Source organism: Balaenoptera ricei, chromosome 20 (genome assembly GCF_028023285.1).
Source record: "Balaenoptera ricei isolate mBalRic1 chromosome 20, mBalRic1.hap2, whole genome shotgun sequence".
NCBI classification, from domain to species: Eukaryota; Metazoa; Chordata; class Mammalia; order Artiodactyla; family Balaenopteridae; genus Balaenoptera; species Balaenoptera ricei.
Window position 1 is genome coordinate 48,979,449 of NC_082658.1, and position 17,611 is coordinate 48,997,059.

Sequence of the window (17,611 nt, forward strand, 5' to 3'; positions counted from 1 at the left end):
GCAGGTGCACAGCTGCAGGAGTCTCCTGCCATTCTCAGCAGTTATCAGTATCTTTCACTAGCTCTTCTTTCTTAGCCCTACTTTTAAGTGTTCATCAACAAGGGTTTATTTTCAGCCTTTTTTTTTCTTCTCTTAGCTATTTTTGGGTGAGCCCCACTAGCATCCTCCTACAAATGTATCTTTCTATCAATACCCAGGGGTTCAAGACTCACAAGAAATCCAGGTAAATGACATTTCTTATCCTCTATGAGTTTGAGAAATCAGAATGATGTATGATTTCTCTCATACTGGGAAACTCCTTCCTCAAGGATAATTGGCTACTGTTTCACATATGACTGACAGTCTTACTAATCAAGATGCTATTGGGATTTCCCTGGTGGTCCAGTGGCTAAGACTCCACGCTCCCAATGCAGGGGGCCTGGGTTCGATCCCTGGTCAGGGAACTAGATCCCACATGCCACAACTAAGAGTTCGAATGCCGCAACTAAAGATCCTGCATGCCGCAACTAAGACCAGACACAGGCAAATAAATAAATATTTTAAAAAATGCTATCAAGCAGATGTCTTAAATGTAATACCTCCAAACTCAAACTCATATCATTCCTCAAACCTAACATTTCTAATGGTTTGTTTTTCTCTCCTTTCCTTATTTCACTTAATGGCATCATCATCCATTCAGCCTTCTAAATATTAAAAAACACTCAGTGAGCCTTAACTACTCCTCTTTCACTCCTTAGATCTAATTATGCCCCCAGTCGTGATCATTCTATCTGTTTTAAATAGTTTGGGTTCCCTCAGAACAGACCCTGGTCCAAGGAGTTGAGTGCAAGTTTATTTGGGTGGAAACAATGGTAAGGGAGTAGGGAAGTAGACTACAGTCAGGGGCATTCATCTCAGGTGCAACATTTAAGGTACAAAATTTACCTTCATTCTATCTTTCCCCAGTCTTTCACACTTCCAGTCTTTGCCGGCAGAGTCAACTTTTTAAAAACACCGATTTCATTACATCTTGTCCTATGCTTAAAAAGCACAAAATAAAATCCAAACTCCTTGATTTATTGTGAAAAATTTACCTTTTTAGCCTCATCTTCCGCCACTTTCTATTATATAACTATGCTCTGCTATGAATGCTTCAAACACTTTTTGAACTTTAGTACTCCAGCGTATAATGTTCCTTCTGCCTCAAATACTCTTTCCCCCCTCCTTTACACACACAAAAAGTCTTACTAGTCACTTTAAATCTAGCTTGGAAATCTATTTTTCTGTGAAATCTTCCCTGACCTCCCTGAGAAAATTAATTGCCCTTCCTCTGTGTTCCTTAATATTTTGTATGTTCCTCTGCTTTTGCACGTACAGATGGAATTGCATCTGTTTATCCCTTTATCTCTCAATAAACTAGGAACTCTTCAAAAGCAGGTCTTATCCATCTTTTTAACCCCAAAGTCTGCCTGCATATAGAAGGCACCCAGTAAAGGTTTACTGAGTTGAATTTATCTGGGTGCATCCAAACAGAACAAATTTTAAAAGAAATGGTGGGACTTCCCTGGTGGTCCAGTGGGTAAGACTCTGCGCTCCCAATGCAGGGGGCCTGGGTTCAATCCCTGGTGGGGAACTAGATCCTGCATGCCTGCCCTGAATAAGATTCCGCGGGCCGCACCGAAGATACCACGTGCCGCAGCAAAGATCCCATGTGCTGCAACTGAGACCCAGCACAGCCTAAATAAATAAATAAATAAATAAAAATAAATCTAAAAGAAATGGGAGGAAGCTTTTTAGCAATTTCAGGAGATGGACACCAGAAGCAAAAAAAGCAGTCTGTGAAAATGTACAATTAAGACCTATCAAAGAAATCTGTTGTATATTATTTATTATTTATGAATTGCTTCAAAAAGGCTTTGAGGCAGCCATTTTTGTGTTGGAAGCTGTTGTCTGCAAAGGCAGTACTTTTGGTTTATTCAAGCAGAACATATGTTGATAAAAAGAAAAGTGAATACTCTAGCACATTGTAAATAATACCATTTCAAATTAGGAAGTCCCTAGTTTGTAACTGCCGTAGTGGCAGAGGCCATGTATATAAAATGCATTACTTTTTACATAGCACCTAGCTTAAATATACACAAAGTCTTAAATATACACAAAGTCTTAAATGATTTTTGACACAACAGTGATTTTGATCATCTGTGACTGAATCTATAGTCATTTGCAATTGAAGTAGGGGATGTGGTAATTATCCATTTTTATTCCTTAGCATGAATAAATAAACCAGATAAATCTCATTCCTCTCAGAACTCCCCCCTCCAAAAATACTTTTTAGCAAGGTGATTATTCTAATGTCTGTCTTTCTCACTTGAATTAGGTAGCAATCAAAGTTTCATTTCACCTCACTTTGTAATTTCAAAAACTAATGAGGATGATGATAATGTTTTAAAAATTCAGTTGCATTACTGTTGCTGTTTTTTTAAATGCTAATGGTGATGATTACTGTGGTGACTTTTCCTGTCTCCCTGAACCCTAGCCTAGCACTAATCGAGCTTTGATCAGTAACCACAGTAATAACAGTAGTACAGTTTGAAAAGTTTAGCAGTTGAGAACTTATTATCATTCAGTAGAATGGTGGGATGAGGTGGGGGGTGCAGATTTTGATCTTCCAGAGTATTTCTGTTTGTTAATATTTTCTTTCTCTCTTTTTGTTATTAATAGTGGTCTGGTAATACTTTTCCTTACCATTTGGTGGTATCTTTTAATGGTCCAGATGAGTGAGTCGACATCTCAAGAGGAACCCAAACCTGCTCAGGTACCTGGTCTTCATAAGTTTCTAACCATTTAGCCATGAGAGGATTTGAGATTCAACATTTTTGGGAAAATTGAGATGCAATATCATATTCTATCATTGAATTATTTCTCTTTTTAGTTGAATTTTTCTGCATCAAGTTTTGACAAAAATGAGGTCAACTAATAGTTGAGTCACAGTGGCCTGCTTCCAGTTGCTTTGTATTCTTTATACCTAACAAGTCTGTTACTGTTTGAGTTTGCTAATACAGCTACTTTATGTGATTTTATTTGGTTGATGTTTACTCATTATGTGAATTTTTTTACATAAAAAGCTTGCTACACTAGACTATAAAATGTTAGTTTTATTTCCGGCTCCTGTTGGGTACCATTTACTAACACTATTTCCACTTCAGGAAAATGGAAAAGAAGACAAAGAAAGGAACCAGGAAGCAACTGAAGTAAAAGAGCCTATTAAGGTAGAGTTTTCATGAGTAATCAGATGTTAATGCTTGAGAGTAAACTGGAGAAACTAATTTTCTTACAAAGAAGAAAAAGGAAAAGATGTGGGTATTCAAAAAGATAAAATGGCAAATGGGAAAAAACAAACCCTTGTTGGTCACTAAGCTGACTCATTTGAGTCCGTTGCAGAAAACTTCCATTGACAGGTAAGTTATTTGTGAAGAGCTATTATGAATTATAAGTAAATAAAGTTTACTTTCTAAAATCAGAACTGTTACCCTGAGTACAATAACCACCAGTTTTTAGGGGAACTTCACTATCATTCTGAAAATGTAATCTCCATGTTAATCATTTAAGTAATTTTGTGTTTAAATAAATAGAAGACTTCAATGAGGAAAAATATTTTATAGAAAAGGGGAGGCAAGTGAAAATAGTTATATGGATTCACCATTAAGTTGACTAATGTGAGTCTTAAAGTATTCTATTATCATCCTTTTAAAAGTACATCAACATGAGTACAAAAAGGTATTTTGTCACCATTTATTCATAAAACTAACCTTTACTTTCTTTAATTAAGGTGAAAATGTTTTTCTTTCCACCACAAATGTGGAAGGTGATTCTAATAGTAAAAGAAAACAGCAGCAATTTCAAATGTCCGATTTCACTGTGTTGTGGTCTCAAATTATGTTTCTAGAAAGTATTATATAATTCAAGGATTAATGTACATCTGGAATAATATTCTTAGCATATTACTTTCTTAGCAATAGGAAGATGTGATGACATTCTGAGCCAATGCACTTTATCTTGTAAATGCAGTAAATAGACCGTGATTACTGCTTTGCTTCTAATATATAGCATTAAATCCTAGCAAAATTAGGGAGGAATGTTTGGTGATTTTTAAAAGGGATTTATGTGCATTCTTTAATTGGGAGAGTTGATGCAACTTTGATGAAAAGCATTTAACTTTTTAATTGGTATTTCTTTTCTCCTTTCAGAGTTCACGGAGTATACCAGACAGTTCGGCATTAGGCACCTGCAGCAATGTGGCAGGAACAGCAGCAAATAAAGTCAAATCCCAAGGTAGAGAACTAGGCTTTCTGCTACACAATAGAATGTAAAACTATTACTAAATTTTAGTTGGGAATGGATTCCTCAAGATTTTGCCTTTTAAAGATATAATCCCAGGGATATTTTAAATGCAGTTTGGGAAATAGTTTAAAATATATTCCCGTCATCTTCTATTGATACTTTGAGGCAAGTTTATAACTATTCATCTTGTACTTAAAGAGAAAATTTAGCTAAGAGAGCTGACTGACACATGGCAGACAACCCTTTAATACAAAAATAAAATGAAGAACCCTAGTGATTCAACCTGCCTGTTGTTTTTCTATTTCTTCTTTTTACCTCTGTACTTGACAACACATTTATTCTATTTGACTTCCAGCCCAATCCTTAACCCAAATCCCACATAATTATGCAGGTTGAAAATTTATATGATCAAAAGGCAACAAATAACTGGGCAAGACATTCATGCCTTTCACTACGGTTCTTCTAATTTTAGATACTTAGTGAAATCCTGTATGACAGAAAATTTTCACAATATTTAAAATTTAACAATTTCAACTTATATTTTAGTTAATTGAAATTATTTTCAATTTAGTTTACAGCTGTTGAGTGTTTAGTATATGCTGGGCTGAACTATAATAATTTTTTTTTTAATAAATTTATTTATTTTATTTATTTATTTTTGGCTGCGTTAGGTCTTCATCGCTGCGCGCGGGCTTTCTCTAGTTGCGGTGAGCGGGGGCTACTCTTTGTTGCGGCAGGCGGGCTTTTCATTGCGGTGGCTTCTCTTGTTGCAGGGCACGGGCTCTAGGCGCGCGGGCTTCAGTAGTTGTGGCACGTGGGCTCAGTAGTTGTGGCTCGCGGGCTCCAGAGCGTAGGCTCAGTAGTTGTGGCGCACAGGCTTAGTTGCTCCGCCGCATGTGGGATCTTCCCGGACCAGGGCTCGAGCCCATGTCCTCTGCATTGGCAGGCGGATTCTTAGCCACTGCGCCACTAGGGAAGTCCCAATAATAATTTTTAAAGCATTTTCTAAACTATAAATTGCTAGTTATAACTTGTAGTTGCTTACTTTTCTCCAAAGTGTTTCTCTGTCTTTTAAACTAATTATAAGTATTATTTACTATTCCTTCTTATTAGTAAATATTATATAATACATACACATTAAGAACCAAACTTTTCAGCATTTATTTTGCCTTTATTATAAACTTAGTACTGTTTTCACAGCTTCACTAACTTCTAAAAAGTTTCTTGGCAAGTCCCTCCCTACCTGCCCCCTACCACCAGTTTCTTTTTCTTTTTTTTTTTTGCATTGTCAACATTTTTTTTTTTTGTTTACATCTTTCTTGGAGTATAATTGCTTTACAATGTTGTGTTAGTTTCTGCTGTATAACAAAGTGAATCAGCTATATATATGCATATATCCCCATATCCCCTCCCTCTTGAGCCTCCCTCCCACCCTCCCTATCCCACCCCTCTAGGTGGTCACAAAACACCGAGCTGATCTCCCTGTCCTATGCAGCTGCTTCCTACTAGCTATCTGGTTTACATTTGGTAGTGTATATATGTCATTGCTACTCTCTCACTTCGTCCCAGCTTCCCCTCCCTGCCCTGTGTCCTCAAGTCCATTCTCTACCTCTGCGTCTTTATTCCTGTCCTGCCACTAGGTTCATCAGAACCATTTTTTTTTAGATTCTATATATGTGTGTTAGCATATGGTATTTATTTTTCTCTTTCTGACTTCACTCTGTATGACAGACTCTAGGTCCATCCACCTCACTACAAATAACTCAATTTCGTTTCTTTTTATAGCTGAGTATTCCACTGTATATACCACCAGTTTCTTGATTTTACTTCCTCCTCACTCCCACCCTTCACCACCACCCCATAAATACACTTCGCCTTTACCATACTCACTTGGGCCAGGTTTATAAATGAACTCTTGTGTTTTAAACATGCCAAACAGAATCGCGATCTAGGTAATTTGCTGTAAATTTAATTAGGTGTTCACTTTCACCAGTTTATGGCCAAATTTGCACCTACAAATCTTCACACATATATTCCAACATGTAATTTATTGCCTCTCTAGAAAACATATCGATCAAGAGTTTATGGTCTTGGGGCTTCCCTGGTGGCACAGTGGTTGGGAGTCTGCCTGCCAATGCAGGGGACACGGGTTCGAGCCCTGGTCTGGGAGGATCCCACATGCCGCGGAGCGGCTAAGCCCATGAGCCACAGCTACTGAGCCTGCGCGTCTGGAGCCTGTGCTCCGCCACAAGAGAAGCCGCGACAGTGAGAGGCCCACGCACCGCGATGAAGAGTGGCCCCCGCTCGCCGCAGCTGGAGAGGACCTTCGCACAGAAACGAAGACCCAACACAGCCAAAAATAAATAAATTTTAAAAAAAGGGTTTATAGTCTTTTCTGTTCTTGTACTTTCAATTTGTTATCACTTTTCAATGTATGGTAGAGGGAAATGTGTTTTGTTTGTTTAAGTCTATTCATCCCAGTTTATGATATATACTGAAAACATTGCAGTTGCTTGTTGCGATATCAAATGCAATGCAATGTACTTATTTATTCAGTGATCAGTCACTGTTAATCCTAACATTTCTAAATCTCCCTTTGTAAATACGTGTGTGTGTTTGTGTGTGTGTGTGTGTAAGAAGTGGGAAAAGGAACTGTTATTTTAGTCTCAACGTGTCAAAGGATGTGTCGTTATCCTTGTTATATACTTGTCAAAATTAAAAGGATGTTATCTTGCCAGGCAGCTCCCAGAATACACTCAAATACATATCTTTGCATAGAAAATATTGTGGTTAAATGTACCATGTGAATTCCTCATTTGTTTCCCTGGTTATTGTATTTTTTAGGATATGAGCTTAACTTGTGTTTTGAGAAATCTTATTTCTTTTTTATTAATTTGCTCAGTTTTATTCTTATTACACAGCCCTAAGTTTAAAAACGTTTTGTAGGAAAATGCCTTTTCCTATAGCTATTGAATTTTAATTACAATAGTGTTTAATAGTGCTTCTTTTCCTCCTCCTTTCATAGTAGTTATTCTACATTATGTACAAATGGTAAGAAATTCTGGCAAGACCAAGACAGCTGAGTTTCAGACAGGACCTGTGTTTAAAGGGAACATCACACATCTGTTAAGTAGCCCTGCTGCGTCAATTTTCACCAGTTTAATCAGCAGCCAGTCCCTGTAATGTTATATGCCTTCTGTGAAGAAAGAGTCTGTTAAAGCTTATTATAATTTGGGTTATAATTCATTCCTATTTATGTCCTTAAATAGGGTTGTACTGAGGCCGTGCCCAGCAGTGGGCCATGCACTAAGTGCAGGAAATGATAAAAGTCACTTATAAGATTGGACCTTTCAAAATATGAATAAGGAATTCTTTTTTTTTTTTTTTATAGCTACTTTATTTATTTATTTATTTATTTTTGGCTGTGTTGGGTCTTCGGTTCGTGTGAGGGCTTTCTCTAGTTGCGGCAAGTGGGGGCCATTCTTCATCGCGGTGCGGGGACCGCTCTTCATCGCGGTGCGCGGGCCTTTCACTATCGCGGCCCCTCCCGTTGCGGGGCACAGGCTCCAGACGCGCAGGCTCAGTAGTTGTGGCTCACGGGCCCAGCTGCTCCGTGGCATGTGGTATCTTCCCAGACCAGGGCTCGAACCCGTGTCCCCTGCATTAGCAGGCAGATTCTCAACCACTGCGCCACCAGGGAAGCCCCAGGAATTCTTTTGTGTTCCTACTTATTTGGTTGAAAGCATTTGTGCCCATAGTGCCTGAATAGGACTTTGTATGTTAGAAGGTGGATTGATACAGGGGTGAAGGTGTGCATATTGGGAAAGAATGTGAAAGGCTCTTAATTCCGCAAGAGTTTAGGAAGACAATCCTGAAAAAGAATTTCAGTGCTTAGCATAGTGCCTGGCACTATGACATCAATAATTATTTATTGAGTGAATATGTAAATGAATCTATCTATCTGTAAAAGATTTAGGAATGTCCAAGCATAGACCTGCTAAAAAACCCAGTACCTATTTGAAATTATATTCAATTAAACCTCTTAATTTTCCCTTGGGGCAGTGCTGTAATTTATGAATTCAGAGATCACCCAATCAAAAGACAGCTACAGATAGGCTTGTTCAGAATTCTGATGTATTGACCCTGCTATTGCTGTGCCTCCTTTTCTTTTCTTGGTTTTATGGCTCTAAGACAGAAGTGTTTGACCAGAGCTGTAACCAAACACATATCTACTTCCATTCTGCATATCGGTGGGGACAATGCAAGCACGAGGATTATTGCCTAGCAACCTATAATAGCCAAGCACACTAGAGGAGCACTAGCAGGCTGCAGCAAAGATAAGACAATGCCCTAGTTCATGTGTGAGTTTACTAATGAGCCATGCAGATGGCTAGATATTAAGTTGCTATAAATCTGTAGCACTCCCCTTAAAGCAGGAGGAGGAATATCTGCCTTGGGTTATGCTGGAGAGGTTAAAAGCAAAGAGAGTACATTAGAACCTGCAGACTTAAACAAAAAAAATTGGTCTCTATCACACGTATTTAAAATAGAAGTAAAAGTATTGTATATTAATGAGCATTGTGACAAAACAGAATGGAAACACTACCCGCCCACCCCACAAAAAAAGAGGTTAACTTGTTTACAAATCCAACTGAGAGGTAAGGGAGAGCATTATACTACCCTCCTCATTTCCCCCATATATGAATAAGCCAAGGAGGAAATCAAAACTTGGGAGGGATGTTCATAAATACTATCCACTATTGGACTTAAGACATTCTTTAAATGAAATGTTGGCTTTTCAAGTGCTTTTAAAAATAAACCACTTAATTTTTTTCCTGGTTAGAAAGATGGATACTATGTAGGTAGAATTTTTTTTTTAACATCTTTATTAGAGTATAATTGCTTTACAATGGTGTGTTAGTTTCTGCTTTATAACAAAGTGAATCAGTTATACATATACATATGTCCCCATATCTCTTCCCTCTTGCGTCTCCCTCCCTCCCACCCTCCCTATCCCACCCCTCTAGGTGGTCACAAAGCACCGAGCTGATCTCCCTGTGCTATGCGGCTGCTTCCCACTAGCTATCTGTTTTACATTTGGTAGTGTATATATGTCCATACCACTTTGTCACTTTGTCTCAGCTTACCCTTCCCCCTCCCCATATCCTCAAGTCCGTTCTCTAGTAGGTCTGCATCTTTATTCCCGTCTTGCCCCTAGGTTCTTCTGACCATTTTCTTTCTTTCTTTTTTTTTTTTTAGATTCCATATATATATGTGTGTTACCGTACGGTATTTGTTTTTCTCTTTCTGACTTACTTCACTCTGTATGACAGTCTCTAGGTCCATCCACCTCACTACAAATAACTCAGTTTTGTGCCTTTTTATGGCTGAGAAATATTCCATTGTATATATGTGCCACATCTTCTTTATCCATTCATCTTTGATGGACACTTAGGTTGCTTCCATGTCCTGGCTATTGTAAATAGAGCTGCAATGAACATTTTGGTACATGACTCTTTTTGAATTATGGTTTTCTCAGGGTATATGCCCAGTCGTGGGATTGCTGGGTCGTATGGTAGTTCTATTTTTAGTTTTTTAAGGAACCTCCATACTGTTCTCCATAGTGGCTGTATCAATTTACATTCCCACCGACAGTGCAAGAGGGTTCTCTTTTCTCCACACCCTCTCCAGCATTTATTGTTTGTAGATTTTTTGATCATGGCCATGCTGACCAGTGTGAGATGATATCTCATTGTAATTTTGATTTTCATTTCTCTAATGATTAATGATGTTGAGCATTCTTTCATGTGTTTGTTGGCAATTGTATATCTTCTTTGGAGAAATGTCTATTTAGGTCTTCTGCCCATTTTTGGATTGGGTTGTTTGTTTTTTTGATATTGAGCTGCATGAGTTGCTTGTATGTTTTGGAGATTAATCCTTTGTCAGTTGCTTCATTTGTAAATATTTTCTCCCATTCTGAGGGTTGTCTTTTCGTTTTGTTTATGGTTTCCTTTGCTGTGCAAAAGCTTTTAAGTTTCATTAGGTCCCACTTGTTTATTTCTGTTTTTATCTCCATTTCCTTAGGAGGTGGGTCAGAAAGGATCTTGCTGTGATTTATGTCATAGAGTGTTCTGCCTATGTTTTCCTCTAAGAGTTTGATGGTGTCTGGCCTTACATTGAAGTCTTTAATCCATTTTGAGTTTATTTTTGTATATGGTGTTAGGGAGTGTTCTAATTTCATTCTTTTACATGTAGCTGTCCAGTTTTCTCAGCACCACTTATTGAAGAGGCTGTCTTTTCTCCAGTGTATATTCTTGCCTCCTTTATCAAAGATAAGGTGACCATAGGTGCGTGGGTTTATCTCTGGGCTTTCTATCCTATTCCATTGATCTATATTTCTGTTTTTGTGCCAGTACCATACTGTCTTGATTACTGTAGCTTTGTAGTATAGTCTGAAGTCAGGGAGCCTGATTCCTCCAGCTCCATTTTTCTTTCACAAGATTGCTTTGGCTATTCGGAGTGTTTTGTGTTTCCATACAAATTGTGAACTTTTTTGTTCTAGTTCTGTGAAAAATGCCAGTGTAGTTTGATAGGGATTGCATTGAATTTGTAGATTGCTTTGGGTAGTAGAGTCACTTTCACAATGTTGATTCTTCCAATCCAAGAACATGGTATGTCTCTCCATCTATTTGTATCATCTTTAATTTCTTTCATCAGTGTCTTATAATTTTCTGCATACAGGTCTTTTGTCTCCTTAGGTAGGTTTATTCCTAGATATTTTATTCTTTTTGTTGCAATGGTAAATGGGAGTGTTTTCTTAATTTCACTTTCAGATTTTTCATCTTTAGTGTATAAGAATGCAAGAGATTTCTGTGCATTAATTTTGTATCCTGCTACTTTACCACATTCATTGATTAGGTCTAGTAGTTTTCTGTTAGCATCTTTAGGATTCTCTATGTATGGTATCATGTCATCTGCAAACAGTGACAGCTTTACTTCTTTTCCAATTTGGATTCCTTTTATTTCTTTTTCTTCTCTGATTGCTGTGGCTAAAACTTCCAAAGCTCTGTTGAATAATAGTGGTGAGAGTGGGCAACCTTGTCTTGTTCCTGATCTTAGTGGAAATGGTTTCAGTTTTTCACCATTGAGGATGATGTTGGCTGTGGGTTTGTCATATATGGCCTTTATTATGTTGAGGAAAGGTCCATCTATGCCTACTTTCTGGAGGGTTTTTATCATAAATGGGTGTTGAATTTTCTCAAAAGCTTTCTCTGCATCTATTGAGATGATCATATGGTTTTTCTCCTTCAATTTGTTAATATGGTGTATCACGTTGATTGATTTGCGTATATTGAAGAATCCTTGCATTCCTGGGATAAACCCCATTTGATCATAATGTATGATCCTTTTAATGTGCTGTTGGATTCTGTTTGCTAGTATTTTGTTGAGGATTTTTGCATCTATGTTTATCAGTGATATTGGCCTGTAGTTTTCTTTCTTTGTGACATCTTTGTCTGGTTTTGGTATCAGAGTGATGGTGGCCTCATAGAATGAGTTTGGGAGTGTTCCTCCCTCTGCTATATTTTGGAAGAGTTTGAGAAGGATAGGTGTTAACTCTTCTCTAAATGTTTGATAGACTTCTCCTGTGAAGCCATCTGGTCCTGGGCTTTTGTTTGTTGGAAGATTTTTAATCACAGTTTCAATTTCAGTGCTTGTGATTGGTCTGTTCATATTTTCTATTTCTTGCTGGTTCAGTCTCAGAAGGTTGTGCATTTCTAAGAATGTGTCCATTTCTTCCAGGGTGTCCATTTTATTGTCATAGAGTTGCTTGTAGTAATCTCTCATGATCCTTTGTATTTCTGCAGTGTCAGTTGTTACTTCTCCTTTTTCATTTCTAATTCTATTGATTTGAATCTTCTCCCTTTTTTTCTTGATGAGTCTGGCTAATGGTTTATCAATTTTGTTTATCTTCTCAAAGAACCAGCTTTTAGTTTTATTGATCTTTGCTATCATTTTCTTTATTTCTTTTTCATTTATTTCTGATCTGATCTTTATGATTTCTTTCCTTCTGCTAACTTTGGGATTTTTTTGTTCTTCTTTCTCTAATTGCTTTAGGTGTAGGGTTAGGTTGTTTATTTGAGATGTTTCTTGTTTCTTAAGGTAGGCTTGTATAGCTAAAAACTTCCATCTTAGAACTGCTTTTGCTGCATCCCATAGGTTTTGGGTCGTCATGTTTTCATTGTCATTTGTTTCTAGGTACTTTTTGATTTCCTCTTTGATTTCTTCACTGATGTCTTGGTTATTAAGTAGTGTGTTGTTTAGCCTCCATGTGTTTGTATTTATTACAGATTTTTTTCCTGTAATTGATATCTAGTCTCATAGTATTGTGGTCAGAAAAGATACTTGATATGATTTCAATTTTCTTAAATTTACCAAGGCTTGATTTGTGACCCAAGATATGATCTATCCTGGAGAATGTTCCATGAGCACTTGAGAAGAATGTGTATTCTGTTGTTTTTGGATGGAATGTCCTGTAAATATCAATTAAGTCCATCTTGTTTAATGTATCATTTAAAGCTTGTGTTTCCTTATTTATTTTCATTTTGGATGATCTGTCCATTGGTGAAAGTGGGGTGTTAAAGTCCCCTACTATTATTGTGTTACTGTCGATTTCCCCTTTTATGGCTGTTAGTATTTGCCTTATGTATTGAGGTGCTCCTATGTTGGGTGCCTAAATATTTACAATTGTTATATCTTCTTCTCGGATTGATCCCTTGATCATGATGTAGTGTCCTTCCTTGTCTCTTGTAATAGTCTTTGTTTTAAAGTCTATTTTGTCTAATATGAGAATTGCCACTCCAGCTTTCTTTTGATTTCCATTTGCATGGAATATCTTTTTCCATCCCCTCACTTTCAGTCTGTATGTGTCCCTAGGTCTGAAGTGGGTCTCTTGTAGACAGCATATATACAGGTCTTGTTTTTGTATCCATTCAGCCAGTCTATGTCTTTTGGTTGGAGCATTTAATCCATTTACATTTAAGGTAATTATCGATATGTATGTTCCTATTACCATTTTCTTAATTGTTTTGGGTTTATTATTGTAGGTCTTTTCCTTCTCTTGTGTTTCCTGCCTAGAGAAGTTCCTTTAGCATTTGTTGTAAAGCTGGTTTGATGGTGCTGAATTCTCTTAGCCTTTGCTTGTCTGTAAAAGCTTTTAATATCTCCGTCAAATCTGAATGAGATCCTTGCTGGGTAGAGTAATCTTGGTTGTAGGTTTTTCCCTTTCATCACTTGAAATATGTCCTGCCATTCCCTTCTGGCTTTCAGAGTTTGTGCTGAAAGATCAGCTGTTAACCTTATGGGGATTCCCTTGTATGTTATTTGTTGCTTTTCCCTTGCTGCTTTTAATATTTGTTCTTTGTATTTAATTTTTGATAGTTTGATTAATATGTGTCTTGGCATGTTTCTCCTTGGATTTATCCTGCGTGAGACTCTCTGTGCTTCCTGGACTTGATTAACTATTTCCTTTCCCATATTAGGGAAGTTTTCAACTATAATCTCTTCAAATATTTTCTCAGTCCCTTTCTTTTTCTCTTCTTCTTCTGGGACCCCTATAATTCGAATGTTGGTGCGTTTAATGTTGTCCCAGAGGTCTCTGAGACTGTCCTCTATCCTTTTCATTCTTTTTTCTTTATTCTGCTCTGCAGTAGTTATTTCCACTATTTTATCTTCCAGGTCACTTATCCGTTCTTCTGCCTCAGTTATTCTGCTATTGATCCCTTCTAGAGAATTTTAAATTTCAGTTATTGTGTTGTTCATCTGTGTTTGTTTGCTCTTTAGTTCTTCTAGGTCCTTGTAAAACGTTCCTTGTATTTTCTCCATTCTATTTCCAAGATTTTGGATCATCTTTACTATCATTATTCTGAATTCTTTTTCAGGTAGACTGCCTATTTCCTCTTCATTTGTTAGGTCTGGTGGGTTTTTGCCTTACTCCTTCATCTGCTGTGTGTTTCTCAGTCTTCTCATTTTGCTTAACTTACTATGTTTGGGGTCTCCTTTTTGCAGGCTGCAGGTTCGTAGTTTCCACTGTTTTTGTTGTCTGTCCCCAGTGGCTAAGGTTGGTTCAGTGGGTTGTGTAGGCTTCCTGGTGGAGGGGACTAGTGCCTGTGTTCTGGTGGATGAGGCTGGATCTTGTCTTTCTGGTGGGCAAGTCCACATCTGGTGGTGTGTTTTGGGGTGTCTGTGGCCTTATTATGATTTTAGGCAGCCTCTCTGCTAATGGGTGGGGTTGTGTTCCTGTCTTGCTAGTTGTTTGGCATAGGGTGTCCTGCACTGTAGCCTGCTGGTCATTGAGTGAAGCTGGGTCTTGGCGTTGAGATGGAGATCTCTGGGAGATTTTCGCCATTTGATATTACGTGGAGCTGGGAGGTCTCTTGTGGACCAGTGTCCTGAACTTGGCTCTCCCACCTCAGTGGCACAACCCTGACGCCTGGCTGGAGCACCAAGAGCCTGTGCTCCACATGGCTCAGAATAAAAGGGAGAAAAAAAAGAAAGAAAGAAAGAAGAAGATAAAATAAAATAAAGTAAAATAAAATAAAGTTATTAAAATAAAAAATAAAAAATAAGTATTAAGAAAAAAAAAATTTTTTAAGTAATAAAAAAAAAAAAAAAAACGGACAGACAGAACCCTAGGACAAATGGTAAAAGCAAAGCTATACAGACAAAATCACACACAGAAGCATACACATACACACTCACAAAAAGAGAAAAAGGGGAAAAAATATATATATCGTTGCTCCCAAAGTCCACCTCCTCAATTTGGGATGATTCGTTGTCTATTCAGGTATTCCACAGATGCAGGGTACATCAAGTTGATTGTGGAGATTTAATCCGCTGCTCCTGAGGCTGCTGGGAGAGATTTCCCTTTCTCTTCTTTGTTCGCACAGCTCCCGGGGTTCAGCTTTGGATTTGGACCCACCTCTGCGTGTAGGTTGCCTGAGGTTGTCTGTTCTCTGCTCAGACAGGACGGGGTTAAAGGAGCAGCTGCTTCGGGGGCTCTGGCTCGCTCCAGCCGGGGGGAGGGAGGGGTACGGATGTGAGGCGAGCCTGCGGCGGCAGAGGCCAGCGTGACATTGCAGCAGCCTGAGGTGTGCCGTGTGTTCTCCCGGAGAAGTTGTCCCTGGATCACGGGACCCTGGCAGTGGCGGGCTGCACAGGCTCCCGGGAGGGGCGGTGTGGATAGTGACCTGTTCTTGCACACAGGCTTCTTGGTGGCTGCAGCAGCAGCCTTAGCGTCCCATGCCCGTCTCTGGGGTCCGCGCTGATAGCCGTGGCTCGCGCCCGTCTCTGGAGCTCCTTTAAGCGGTGCTCTGGATCCCCTCTCCTCGCGCACCAGGAAACAAAGAGGCAAGAAAAAGTCTCTTGTCTCTTCGGCAGCTCCAGACTTTTTCCCGGACTCCCTCCCGGCTAGCTGTGGCGCACTAGCCCCCTTCAGGCTGTGTTCACGCAGCCAACCCCAGTCCTCTCCCTGCCATCCGACCGAAGCCCGAGCCTCAGCTCCCAGCCCCCGCCTCAGCTCCCAGTCCCCGCCCGCCCCGGCAGGTGAGCAAACAAGCCTCTCGGGCTGGTGAGTGCTGGTCGGCACCGATCCTCCGTGCGGGAATCTCTCCGCTTTGCCCTCCGCACCCCTGTGGCTGCGCTCTCCTCCGTGGCTCCGAAGCTCCCCCGCTCCTCCACTCGCAGTCTCTGCCCGCGAAGGGCCTTCCTAGTGTGTGGAAACTTTTCCTCCTTCACAGCTCCCTCCCACTGGTGCAGGTCCTGTCCGTATTCTTAGTCTGTTTTTTCTTTTTTCTTTTACCCTACCCAGGTACGTGGGGAGTTTCTTGCCTTTTGGGAGGTCTGAGGTCTTCTGCCAGCGTTCAGTGGGTGTTCTGTAGGAGTTGTTCCACATGTAGATGTATTTCTGATGTATTTGTGGGGAGGAAGGTGATCTCGGCATCTTACTCTTCCGCCATCTTGAAGCTCCACCTGTAGGTAGAATTTAAAAGTATTCTTCAGAGTACTCTCAAAGCTAAGAAAGAAATTTTAATAAATAAAAAGAATTTTAAAATATTTATGGATCGCCTCCCCCAAAATGAGAATGAATAAATACATTGCAATGCAGTCATATAATGAAATATTATGAAGCAGTGAAAAACGAACACACTGGAGCTGCAGTTATCAATATAGATGAATTTCATAAACGTAATATTAAGTATTTAAAAGGTCACAGAATACACATGATATGAAATCATTTTTATAGAAATTAAAAACAAGAACAATATTATATTGCTTATATATAATATATACAAATGCAGAAAAATGATAAATGTGAAATTCCGAATAGTGTTTCTATCAAAGTAGGGGTATTTGAGAGGCTTTAATATACAGGTAATTTTTTTCTTAAGCTAAGAGTAGCTATATGGCTACTTATATCGTCATTATACTTACAGGTCTTAAATATTTCATAATAAATAAAATTAAAAAAAACACTGCTCTAAGTTGTGGAGGTTCTGGTCTCTTACCCTTTTATTGCACTAGTACTATTTATTGAGAGTTATTAATGATTGAAGCATGGCTCAATAACTGCTTTCTGGTTATGTTAAAAACAATGAGTATGGGGACTTCCCTGGCCGCCCAGTGGTTAGGACTTCGCCTTCCAATGCAGAGCTAAGATCCCAAATGCCTCGTGGCCAAAAAACCAAAACGTAAAACAGAAGCAGTATTGTAACAAATTCAATAAAGACTTTAAAAGTGGTCCACATTAAAAAAAAAACTTTAAAAAAATAATGAGTATCAAAATAATTTACATATCTATTTCTTCTTTTCTCCTGAATCCACGAAGTAATAGAGGCAAAGAACTTTAACAGTGTATGGCCCTAATCCTATCGTGGTTCAGTTGGACATTAATATTTTTTCAGTGGAGAGAAGCAAATTGACTAGTAGATAATATTTGAAAGACCTGGAACTACTTCACCTCCATGGCCATACCAGAAAAAACCTTAAGATTCTTACTAAGTTTTTCATTCCAATCACCTCAGCAATCATGGCTGTAGAAAAAAACATCTGAGAGCTTATTGTTCAGAGCCTGAACTAGCTAGGTCCTGGGAACCTAATTATATTTCTATTATATGTTAACAACAAACAATTAGAAAATGAAAATTTTAAAATACAGTTTTAATGGCATAAAAAGCACTAAATATCTCAAAATAAATCTAACCAAAAATGAACAAAACCTGTACACTGAAACTAT

At 38.6% G+C, this 17,611-nt stretch overlaps 1 protein-coding gene across 1 annotated transcript in view; it reads left to right on the plus strand.

Moving 5' to 3' along the window:
* The window catches only part of EFCAB5 (EF-hand calcium binding domain 5), a 115,470-nt gene that overhangs the window by 14,140 nt on the left and 83,719 nt on the right, over nucleotides 1–17,611 (plus strand). Inside the window, exons 2-4 of the mRNA XM_059908637.1 lie at nucleotides 2,701–2,794; nucleotides 3,186–3,248; nucleotides 4,227–4,311. Of these exons, the coding sequence (XP_059764620.1) occupies nucleotides 2,701–2,794; nucleotides 3,186–3,248; nucleotides 4,227–4,311 (242 nt within the window). The remainder of the gene's footprint in view (nucleotides 1–2,700; nucleotides 2,795–3,185; nucleotides 3,249–4,226; nucleotides 4,312–17,611) is intronic.